The 12,220-nt window shown below is 34.2% G+C and overlaps 2 protein-coding genes across 3 annotated transcripts in view; both read right to left on the reverse strand.

Annotated features, from left to right (window-relative positions):
* LOC117932215 (sodium/hydrogen exchanger 6-like) overlaps positions 1 to 2,244 on the reverse strand; it is a 41,276-nt gene extending 39,032 nt beyond the window's left edge. Inside the window, exons 1-6 of the mRNA XM_034853334.1 lie at positions 1,897 to 2,244; positions 1,734 to 1,785; positions 1,156 to 1,215; positions 1,009 to 1,033; positions 825 to 910; positions 619 to 730 (exon numbers count right to left, since the gene is read on the reverse strand). Of these exons, the coding sequence (XP_034709225.1) occupies positions 619 to 730; positions 825 to 910; positions 1,009 to 1,033; positions 1,156 to 1,215; positions 1,734 to 1,785; positions 1,897 to 2,083 (522 nt within the window). The 5' untranslated portion in view covers positions 2,084 to 2,244. The remainder of the gene's footprint in view (positions 1 to 618; positions 731 to 824; positions 911 to 1,008; positions 1,034 to 1,155; positions 1,216 to 1,733; positions 1,786 to 1,896) is intronic.
* Positions 2,245 to 6,118: 3,874 nt separating this feature from the next.
* The window catches only part of LOC117932118, a 126,395-nt gene continuing 120,293 nt past the window's right edge, over positions 6,119 to 12,220 (reverse strand). For both annotated transcript variants that reach the window (XM_034853171.1, XM_034853170.1), the window contains 12 exons: positions 12,129 to 12,212; positions 11,151 to 11,201; positions 10,894 to 11,073; positions 10,495 to 10,820; positions 10,042 to 10,416; positions 9,760 to 9,823; positions 9,166 to 9,312; positions 8,329 to 8,433; positions 8,141 to 8,251; positions 7,951 to 8,055; positions 7,324 to 7,393; positions 6,119 to 7,165 (listed from right to left, as the gene is read on the reverse strand). In XM_034853171.1, the coding sequence (XP_034709062.1) occupies positions 6,468 to 7,165; positions 7,324 to 7,393; positions 7,951 to 8,055; positions 8,141 to 8,251; positions 8,329 to 8,433; positions 9,166 to 9,312; positions 9,760 to 9,823; positions 10,042 to 10,416; positions 10,495 to 10,820; positions 10,894 to 11,073; positions 11,151 to 11,201; positions 12,129 to 12,212 (2,316 nt within the window). In that variant the 3' untranslated portion in view covers positions 6,119 to 6,467. The remainder of the gene's footprint in view (positions 7,166 to 7,323; positions 7,394 to 7,950; positions 8,056 to 8,140; positions 8,252 to 8,328; positions 8,434 to 9,165; positions 9,313 to 9,759; positions 9,824 to 10,041; positions 10,417 to 10,494; positions 10,821 to 10,893; positions 11,074 to 11,150; positions 11,202 to 12,128; positions 12,213 to 12,220) is intronic.

The raw sequence follows: 12,220 nt of genomic DNA on the forward strand, positions 1-12,220 counted from the left end.
AGTCTAGGGAACAAGCACTACTAGAAAAATGGCATGCTCAAACCCACGAAACCAGACCTCTATCCTAGCCTCAACACCATGTGAAATTGCCACCATTCAGCGGAAGATCTAACTTTTCTATAAATTTACAAAACCTTCTCATGGCTGCTGAAATCCAACCATAAATTCTCCTTTCATGGGGAAATTGAATAACATTGAAGTGCCTCCCCGATCCACCAAGGATCACCCCAAAAATCCCCGATAAACCCCAATTCCTCCCAAAAAGCTTCATGCTCTCCCCCAACAGCATGACCATAAACCCTTTAAAACACACACAAAAAGTCATCCTTGCAGCATTTAAAACAGCTGGATATGGAAATAGCACCAACTTCCATCCCAATTAATGTCAATGCTCTATTATCCCAAATAATCACCACATCACTTGCTGAACCAGATGTATTCTAATAATCAACATATCTTCTACAACTTCAAAGGTGGTTTACCATGTTGTGTGGTTTCATGGATTCTTGTTTTCCCAATTTGGTTTCATTGAAAGCATTTACCATATTCAACAACACCAAACCCATGGTAACCACCAATTGCATTATGAATAAAAGCAGAGACTAGAGATCAAAGTACCTGAAATATGGACAAAACAGTGACAGGATCGGTTGCTGATATAAGAGCACCAAACATCATACATTCAAGAAATGGAAGTCTGTACATGAGGTAAATCAGACCACCAAGGTAACTGTGACAAAGAAAAAATTAAAGTAAAACAGAATGAATATTGTAAAGAAATTCAAATAAGATGGTGGTCATATTGGGATTATAGAGAAACTTACACCAGAATACCCGTAACAGTTGAAGCTATAAATGTTCCCACAATGGCAAATGTCACAATTGCCCCAAAATTTGAAAAGAAGGGTTTCTGCAGATTGCAATAATGAGAACAGAAACCAAGGAATGCAAATCGAAATACGAGCAGATTAGTTAGATATCTGGAGATGGAGTCGAGACAGAACTTACAGGAGATAGACTGAAACCAGACTGAGTAAGCAAAAAAGTGTCAAGAGAAACAATGCCGATACATATTGAAGCAGTAAAATAAATAAATAAGCTAGGAGATCAAACAAAGAAAGCAGTAACAAATTGAAACGACCCAAGTAAGGATATAATATGATTGGAGGTAGCAGAAAGAGGAAGAAAAACTCCTCGTGGAAATTAAACCATGCCCTGCAAAAACAAACCAAAAAAACAAACAAAATCAAACGGTCAGCTCAGCTACTAGAATCAAAGAAAAGTAGGGAAAAAAAGGGTGTCATTAAACAAAAAGAAGGGAATTTTATCATTTATAAATTTCCATCTAATTTTGCATGAACCCATTTTCAAAACAACCAAACAACAGAAAATACTTTTCCTATTAATCAAAGCCTAAATAGCAAAATGACGAGTCAGCTACTAGAATCAACGACAGGGCTCCTATCTTTCATCATCATTATAATCAACACCAAAATAGACATAAGGAACTTCATAATATATGTATTGAGACCCAATTTGCAATATCACATTTTCAAAGCAAACCAAAAAAAAAAATCTTGTTAAATATGGCCTCCAGCTACTGTGATCACCACCCACAAATAAGAAACTGTAGAAATGGGGTGGTATCAGACAGAAATGGGGAATTTCAAAATTTACAAGTTTCCATCCAATTTGGAGGATGATGATGATATTTTTTTCAAACAAAGTAGAACCTGATGTTAGTTTCTGTGTCGGAGATGTTGGCAAGTCCACCCACAATCAAACCTGAGAATCCATTTCAATTCAAAATGCAAAATTCAAATTCTGCATTTAGTTCAGGCTTTGCTATAATCGATTAAACACAAGACGGAGGATAGATGGAGAAATAGGAGAGACCTATCAAGAGAGAAGCGCTGGCCTCTGGAAGGTAATAGAATTTTTTGCGGCGAAGGACGTGGCCGAGGACGAAGGAGAGGACGAGCATCATGATCTGGAGGAGGATTCCGACGCCGGCGGCTTGCTGCTCCTTCCCGGGAGAGGGACTCCCCCGGGGCTCCGTCGGAGAAATGGGAAGGTCGTCCATGGCGATTGCAACCAAAACGACGACGTTTAAGGGATGTCCCTTTATGATGGGGTTCCAATTCCAAGTTTCCAACGACAATTCTCACAGGTGGTGGTGGCAGTAGTCAATAGCATGATGCTCTTGAAATCAAAGCTAACCCAACTCAAAATTTGTCACACTCCCGTCTCCCAATATTCCTTTTACACCCTCCTCATTCACTCATTCTTTTGTCTAACCCATTTCACAACTTCAAAAATAAAATTATTTTCTACTTTTAATACTTTCCTCCATTTTTTTTTTCCATCATATTTTCCATATCATCCAAACTAAAGAAAACCATTTTCCTCTACATTTTTTTTCCTTTCCTTAGCATTTTCCGAGAATCAAATATAACCTTAGAAAAAAAAAATATTTTCAAAAATAGCCCATTACATTCCCTACATTTAAAAGAGCTATGATAGAATATTAATAATTTTTTCATTTTGATAAAAGAAAATTAAATAGTTATTTTAATTTCAATTTTCCATTGTGAATATTTGAAAAAAAAAAGTGCTTATAGTATCCATTTGGATACTTTTTCCCTTTTTTTTTTTATAAATAAAAAGCCCAACATGTACAAAAATAGATTTATTGTGTGAAATAGATTTTAGAAATATTACTTTTTTCATTGTAAGTCTTTAAAGTTTTATATCTTATATAAAAAATATATCTAAGCATACAAACATTAAAACTTCCATGGATTGCCAAAAATAATATTTTTAATAAATTAATTACTTTTATTTGATTTTTTGTATATTAAAATTCCTATGAGAATTTAAAAATGATGAAATGAAACATAAACTTGAGGTATTAAATAAAAAAGTGTAGATGAATGCCACCTTCTACACCTTTTTATTTAATTCACCAAGTTTATGTTTCATTTGAATAATAGATGCTCTTGTACTTTCAATAACTTTGTATTCCTTTAGATCCAACTCGATGAAAAGTCAAGGTCAAATCACACCTTGTTTAAATGGTCTTATGGAAGACAAAAAACATCTGAATGACGAGGACCCTAGAGACATCCGCATTTCTCCTCCATAAGTTCCTCGTTTACTTTATGAAACATATATATATATATATATATATATATTGTAGACCATATTGATTTCTTCAAAGCAAATGGAGGGGATGTGGGTAAACCAAGTGTAAGGAAGTTAAACAAAGTATAAGATGAGTTGAGTCCATGGCCAAATTGCATTGAAAGCAGTAAGGATATTTATGTCAATCTATTCATTTTGTTGTATAAAAGTGGGCAAAAGAAAAGCCTACAATCCTAACATAACAACAGTTAGGATTACATCTTTTTAAAACCAAACTAAAAAAAAAAACCATAGTAGCGTGGAATATGTTTCTCACAAATTCTTTTCCACCCATACTAGATGGGTCCCAATATCAGGATCCAAGACTCTACCCACTTTCTCTATCAAAGGAGAAAAAAGGGAAGTAAAAGAATGAGTGGTATCTTGACAAAGCAGCAATCCAAAGAAAAAGGAAAACTTTGAAATCCAAATGACTCAACAGTTACAAACCCATTTGTATGGGCAGGGGCTAACTCAAGAGATCCCACTGAAATAAACTATCTGACCACTAATACAATGTGCTTGGGCGCATTCTGGGTGTCAACTTCTGTGAAATATTCGAACTTGGGGGAGGGGGAGCTTCACGCCTGCAACATTCTCTTGGCAAGAACCAACTTTAAGAGATGCATTCTGGACATTCTCGAGGACAATGTGTTTGATGTTCTCCCCAGCAACATATGATCTCTCCCATTGATTCTTTCGTTGACACAATCTTCTTCAGAATCTGACGAAATTGAACTGTTAGAGCATCAATCTTCTTCTTGAGGAGAGCATGACCTCTTGTAGCACCAACCAGGCGAGCTTTCATCACTCCAAGCATTGTAACAGTAGGAACTACATTCAATCGCTGGTTTTGACCAGACATTTTGTCCAAAATCTAAGTTGAAATCAACACAAGCAACATGAGCAACTGAGCTAGACCTAGGATTAGTAGTTTTATCATATCTAAACTTTTGAGGTTTCTTCCCTCAAAGCAACTCTCCAAAGAATCTAATCTAACTGATCGAGCCTTGATTTTGACGATTCTACTCAGTGACCTTTTTTTGACCAATTTTCTGAATTGCAACATATTATTGTAATTTTTTATTTATTTCTTACAATAAGCTATTTTTCTTTTTGAAAATTTTCTTCATTTACTATTAGCCAAGCTTTTATACTAGTAATGCTATTCAAAGTATCATATTTATCACTTTATTGTTTCTTTTTCTTATTTTTATTTTCTATATAGAATCATTATTTTCTCTTTTTTTTTTTCACTAGACAAATAAACTCCAAATTATTAACAAGTTAATTAAATTTTAAAAATAATTTCAAACTCAAATAGTGAATAAAAATTGGTTTAGAACAACTTTATTACTTCTCTTTTACATAGAATCTTTATTTTCTGATTTTTTTATATATTTTTTTTACTATGCAAAAGAACTCTAAATTAATTAAACAAGACTTAATGCATTAAATTCATTAACAAGTTTAGTAATTTTTGAAAATAAAACTCAAATAATAATCCTATCAATTCCATAAATTTATGGATAAAAATTGGTCTAAAATGACTTTATTATTTCTCTTCTACATAAAGTTATTATTTTCTAATTTTTTAACTAGATAAATAAGTTATGAATTAAACAAAACTTAATATGTTGAATTCATTAATAAATTTAATAATTTTTAAAAATTTGAAATTCAAATAATAAACTCATTAATACCAGAAATTTGTGGATTAAAATTGGTTCATAATGACTTAATTTTTTTTTTTCTGTACATAATTATATTTTTATAAATTTTCTCATTATAAAAATGAATTTCATATCAAGTGATATTTTGTATTGAATTTATTAATAAGTTTAATGATTTTTAAAAATAATTTAAAACTTAAAAAATATATATAATCATTAAAAAATAAATAAGCCAAAACCAATATATTATGAGTTATAATTTTTTATTTTTCCAATACAAACAAATATTTTTTTTGAATTTATGTAAATAAATTATAAATTAAGTAAGATATAATTAATAATTTAAATTCTTAAATGAATTTTTTAATTTTTAAGAATAATTTTAAATTCAAAAAACTAATCAAATTAATTACAAATTAAATAAAAAATAAAAAAGGTACATTCTTAATTTAATATTCAATGTGAACATGAAATGAACAACGGGGTCATTTACATGTTTAAAAATTTAATTCATTATTTATTTTAAATAAAATATTGTTAAAACTTATTATTATTCATTTTTAACAAAAAAAATTTATAAAGATGGTTAATATCCGTATGTTTTTAATATATACTAAAATAATATACTTTTTAATAAAAAAATATAATTTATTATTTTATTATAATATTTTTATTCATGTTTTACCAAAAAACTAAAATTGCATAAACTTCTAATCACTTCTAATTATATATCATATTTGATTTTTTCTTTCTTTTTTGGTCATTTTAGCAAGCCAAACATTACCAACAAAAAAAAAAAAAAAAAAAAAAATCATTTTTCCCTACTTCACATATCCAAACATAACTTTCCCCTTTGTTTCCTTCCCCTCAAAACTTTATAGAAAACATAGCCTAAGGCTATGTTTGGTTCCCAAAAAATACAAAGGAAAGAAAAAAAATACTAAAGAAAATGATTTTCTCATGTTTGGTTGTCTTATGAAAAATATCAAAGAAAATAAAATATAATTAAAACTAATTAAAAACTTATGTATTTTTAAATTATTTAATCTTTATATTGATGAGTTAAAATAAATAAAATGAGTTTGAAGTAACAAAAAAAAATAATTTATCAATTTTTAATCTATTTTTTTATTTTTCTTCACTTTTTCTTTCCTTCTATTTTTCCTTTGTATTTTCTTTCCCTCGCATTTTCCCTCAAATTTTTCGGGAACCAAACATAGCCTAAATAAACTTGCATTATCAACTGATTATAGAGAAGACAATTCAAGAGCAGAATGGATCTTTTTCATTTACAATGAAAATGACTACAAAAACCCTTGAGGGTGGCCCCAAGGCAAATTACTATAATTGAATACTGAAAATGGTAAAGGTGGTTTCCTAAATGTGATTTTAAAAGGTAAATAGATTTTTTTCTTTTTTTTTAAAAAAAAAACCAAAAAAAAAATTTCAACTATACACAAAATAAGAATGAATATAATGCTGTACATGATGTACATCATGGTGAGGATATCTACACTACTCTTGAAGCTGCCCCTCATTGGGATGTGGCTTAATGAGTCCCCAACTCTTGCTATTACTGTGATAAATAGAAAATGCAGTTTCAGTTTTAACCTACTTAAGATTGCTCTGGTGCAGAAGATACCCACTTCCCCAGCCTCTTTCTTTCCCTTGTTCGATTGCAGACAATAAAATTTGTAACAGTTCCTCGGCGTCTTCCTTGCATACAAATTCCAAGCTGGTTTGGAAAAATGGCAGTGGAGTGGGAGGATTGTTCCACTGCTTTGTCCTCATCCCAGTGCTTTTTCTCTGCGGCTGGTGGGTCTGCCCCAGCATCGTCTCTGAGCTACTTCCCACAATGTGTATCACTGCATCATCAGTATCAGCATGGATTACACTCTCTAACCCTATCTCTGCTTCTATCACCCATTCTGGAGTAGCAGGGACACCTTGAAACTCTGGTTTACCCAATCCCACCAAACTGGAGCAGCTAACAATCAAGATGAGTCTCTCTGTGATGATGAAGAATTTACCATCTTGTTTGAGTGCTTTGCAGATTATTAAGACCTCTTCCTTGAGCCTCAATTCATCATCTGCATCAGCAAGTACTGATGCTCCAACTGCTTCTTCCCATGAGTAAGGCATCAGGGGAAGTTCTCTGCTTAGAGGCCGTGGAAGACGAACCCTAAGGCGTCGAGCTCCCATTTGATAGAGCCTACTTCGATTTCTGATGCTCTGTGCAGTTTTTCCAGTGACTTCAAGAATACTGGCTGCTGGTCTTGCAACAAGTCCTGTAAGCCCTAAGGCCACTCCTGCAGAAAAGGGATGGGCAGGAAACACACCATCAACAGTCAGGCAACCAACAGAGAGCCTGTGCATTTCTTTTGATTGTATATTCCCAATATCAGTGTAAGCTGCCGCAGCTGATGTTTTCAGACAAATATGATGCAGTTTATCAGTGTAATAATACCTGAGAGAACTCCAGGAAGACCATGTTTCTCAGCACCTTTAATTGGCGATTGGAGGAGACCAGTGAGTCCCTGGAATAAATGGAAGGAACAAAGTTGAAAAGCCACCAAATTGCATAACAATACAATGCAGCTAGTTATTCTATCATGCCTTGAGAAGGTGGGGCATCACATTCTGTTGTAACTGTCAAAGTTTTCAAGTTTCCACGTCTCAATGACATATATGTTGTGTATGTGGTCTCTGTAGAGCGCGCACATGCGACAAGGTTTTCTAAGTTCCAATTGAAAATGCAAGAAAGTAGCATAACCACTAATATACAGTTTGATCTTGGTTTTTATGTTTGATGCACATGTAAAGCAGTTATTTCACTAAATTATACGAGTAGAGATATTATTAGATGCTAATTATGGTTATAAATTATCAACTAGCAAAATCAGAGAGTATAAAATTATCAAATGGTAAAGTTCAATGTTTTAACATATCAAAAATTTGACACCAGCATGCATTCACTGATACCCACTTGAAAAAATCCCAAATTTTACAATGACCAAACTTCCACCCCCTGGCATCGTTGGAACACTGGATAATTTATCTAATAAGAACTACTGAATAAAGAGAGATTCTGTACCTCCAATAATTCATTTATCACGCCTTTGCTATGTGAAGCTACACTCTTCTGTTGCTTTTCCATTATACCAGCAGCCTGGTCATCAAAGGTCAATGCAACAATACCCTACAAGTAGAATAATATCCCTTTAATATCAAGCATTAGAAACTGATCCAGGAAGTCCTCCAAATATTACCAGGCACTGAAATACCTTGTGTGCAGCTTTACTGAACTGAGTGGCAGCATCACTTATAGCATAGACTGTGCTACTAAGAAGACTTGTAGTGCCTTGTGCCATGCCTGTAATAAGTCCAGTAGGGCTCTGAAAAGCGAGACCAAATCTTTAGTACGCCAATAAGAAAAAAAAGGGCAAGCTTCAATCTTCACAACATTAAACACCTGCAAAACACTCCTTGCAGGAGCTGATAAGAAATCTTTGATGCCAAGGCCCACACTTCTTATGAATCCCACAGGATTTCCTATGACGCCAGCAGATCCAAATACCTGAAAATTAAATAATTACAAGAGAGAATGAAAGGAGAGTTGAACTTGTAAGTTAAGATGTTGAACTCTTGCTCCTAGGAAAGAAATTGAAATGAAATATTGCAATGAACTGTTGCCAAAAAATAAAATTACAATAAAGTGCTCATAATAGCATCCATATGGTGAAGGAATCAGCTATCAAACTCATCCCATTATGGACTGACCAAGGTGTTAAATCAGAACAGATGCTAAGGAACTGGAAGTCAAGAAGCACCTTCCACACATTGAGCTGGAATTTGCACGAATGGGCAGCATAAATAGTTCTCAAGTATATAAAAGAATTCCAGATTTAGTACTCCAAATGAAGATATCGTAAACATTGAGCAAGATTCATCATTGGAAACCCCAAAGGTTGCGGGATTGGAAAAATTGAATTTCAGGCCTATTATGGTAAAAAGGAATAAGCTGTCTTTAGGCATTGATTGAATTATATACCATGCAGCAACAGCCCCACTCTAATAAATCAAACAACTTGTTGCATCAGGATCTTACTCAACATGAATTTGATAGCATGTGGCCAGTTTAGAATCTAAATAAATAATTACAAATTTTGGTATTTCTTTTTTATTTCTTTTTTTTGGGGGTAAAATTCTGATTACATTTGACATCAGTAAGTTCTACTAATATTACCACACTTTGCCCATCAAACCTGTTAACAGACAAAATCCACAAAGCAAATCAGTTAATGTTCACCTTGTACATTTCATGAAGGAGTTGTCGAGTGTAATGCCTGGTGAGGATCTCCTCAATGGATTCCAAACTAGCCATATGATGCATGATGGTCAGTTGTTTGAGATAAATTTGAGCTCCCTCGATGTCAGCAAGAGCCATAAGACCTCTCTGCAATTAGCAAGAGTTAGACTAACAAACAGTAAAATAGAAGAAAATATAGCACAAAAAACCCAAATGCTATACCTTTTGCACATATTCATGCACATACACAGCATTTGTTTTTTGTAACAATTAACAGAGCTGTTAAGCCTAAACATTAAGCCCAAGTAACAACATAGACCAATACACTGCACTTAGAAGGGCAATGTAGAGGGAACATGGATGCTGCACGTGGTGAAACATGGTTGTAAAGCAGGACATCTGGGTTCCTGCATTACACTTGTACCTTGATTAGTGGTGTAGCAGTTCTGCCCAAAACAATCTATATATCATTAATATATTTCTGCAGAACTGGGAGAGTTTCCTAAGGCTGAAGGTGTGGACAAACAGTGAGGCCTCAATTTGTGGACCCTTCCTCTGTTACTAACATACTTGTGTACCCCTTTAGTTACTTACATGTATAAGAGATTCTCCTGATGTAAGAATCCCGTTCCTAAGCATCCATGGAGTGCTGGAAAAGCTGCAAGAAGAAAAGCATTATGGTAGTTGGTGGATAAATAATAGAATAAGTACAATTATTTAGTCTCTATTGGGAGCCTAAAACCTGCCACCTGCCACTTGCCATTTGCCACATCCCCACCCCAACCCCTTACCACTTGACCCAAGCCTCAAAAGCACAAGAGCTATAACTAAAAGCAGGTATAGCAGTTCACACAGAGGGAACAGTAACCGAGTCACCTTAAAGTCAGCTTGATGGGGGCCAAATCAAACACTTCAACATATATCTTCCTCTGTTTTCCAGCCAATAGGTAAATTTGCTGCCAAGGAGCTCCAATTGGAACAATTGAAGGTAGTGATGAATTGCTTTTGTGATTTCCAGTTAACAAGGGAAATTTAATTGATTGATGTTGGCCTCCATTTTCTTTCCCACAGTCATAAGACCTGTCATCTGCAGAGAATTTCTTTACATATTCCATATCATAGATAAGGGGGTACCATGTGGAATCCATAGATGGCATAACTCTGCTCTGGAACCTTGAAGAGACAGTTCTAAAAAATTCAAGCAAGCTTAATATCACTTCTTGCTCCAGCTCAAGACGAAAATCAGCGACTCTGCAAGCATTTCACATAACAATAAGCACAAAATTGTTAACTAAATAATGAATGTACTCTAGATGCAGCCATGAATACCTTAAGCTTATATACTCAAATGAAACCAATGAGATATCTTTATTCCTCCACTTTGCTGCAGCTAAGCAGAATACAGGTTCAAATGAGCTGTCAGAAGCAACTTGCATCACACTTTCACTCTGTATCATTGTGCTATTATCGTTAGTTCTTATCTGGCCTGCTGGGTTGCTTCTGTATTCATGATCAAAAGATAGGACAACAGGATATGGGGTAGTGTGCAACTGGTTATCGATTTGCAAGGATGAGATTTGGAAGGAGAACTTTTGATGATCCAGACTCTGAAGCAGGTCAATCCTTGTGTTCTTGGCACATGCAAAAAGCAATTCCTACCAAAGAGTGGTAACAATGTGAATTCAAAGCAGCGCGATGGCCATGAGAAAAAATTATTTTTTCACATACCTGAGGGTAAGAACTGATCAAAGAGATTCCAATAAAAGAAATATTAACAGAGATCTTCTCCTTGTAATCAAGAACAGCTTCCAATTCCTGATCATGCTTCCTTTTCTCCCTGAATTGACGTACACTTGGAACCTTCATATCTTTCAATATATGATAACTTGAGTCCATAATACTGAGCACCTGCAACACAGAGAAGCAACTGTTAAGGTAAGAAATGCCAAAAAGCCTGCTGATGTCTAACATCACCAGAAATGCACCTTCATTGCACCTTCAGCATGCACAGAGACAACCAATGTTCTTTCAGGCTTCTGAAGACAAAAAGCAAGTCATGAGACAAAATGACACATAGCAAACCAAACTTATGAAGCCAACCAAACAACTAAGAAATTGTATCAGGTTCAAGGCTTGATATTGATACATAATGAAAAGAAACCATGATATATAATACTTATGTTGGCATGCTTATATAGCATCTATGGAATAGGATATCTTTCTTACATAAATTGCCTTTTCAAGCTAGATTATTAAAAATGAGTCCTACAAAAAAATGTTAAGAAAAGGCATTTTCTAATCAACTTCGAACAAGATGGTTTCTGAATCGCATCCGCGCTTGTAAATTTGTAATAGCAAACCATATTTATTAACAAATTCACCACTTACATTAAATTGTAACTCTTGAAAACATGTTATCTTTCAGTTGCATTAGGACAATTACAGTATTTTATTTTGCCAGCATTGACAATGAGAAGCAAGAGATAGGTTTGAGTGGGGACGGGGAAGATTCTAGGCTTGATTCCTATAACAACTTCAACACCACCACAACCCACCCAACGACCAAAACCATGGTTTGTGTTGAGCTGTAAATAGAATAGAAGAATTATTTTCCTATTATGTTAGTTTCCTATTTCTGTAAATAGATAGTTTTATTAGTTTTCTATTTCTGTAAATAGATAGTTTTATGATTTAGGAATAAGTTAGTTTCCTATTATGTCTCTTGTTTCCTATTTTTTCTCTTGTAATCTCCTATATAAACTGTGTGTATAGTCAATCTAATAGACAAAACTTATTATTTTTCATCCCATATTTCGTGTCAGTTTGTGCAACACCACAGGGCATGGGCACGTGAAAGTTTAAGTAGGTGGAAGAATTTTAACATAAGCCATCTAGTCCCCAAATTAGTGCCATGACTATTCTAAGGTTAAACATACATAATTATGAATACCAAAATAACATACCTCAGAGGTTGAAGGTAAGCATATAGGCATATACTCCTTGACATCATCAAGGGCGTACGATCCCACAACACGCTCTCCAGGAACCTTACAGT

Source organism: Vitis riparia, chromosome 15, assembly GCF_004353265.1.
Source record: "Vitis riparia cultivar Riparia Gloire de Montpellier isolate 1030 chromosome 15, EGFV_Vit.rip_1.0, whole genome shotgun sequence".
NCBI lineage: Eukaryota > Viridiplantae > Streptophyta > Magnoliopsida > Vitales > Vitaceae > Vitis > Vitis riparia.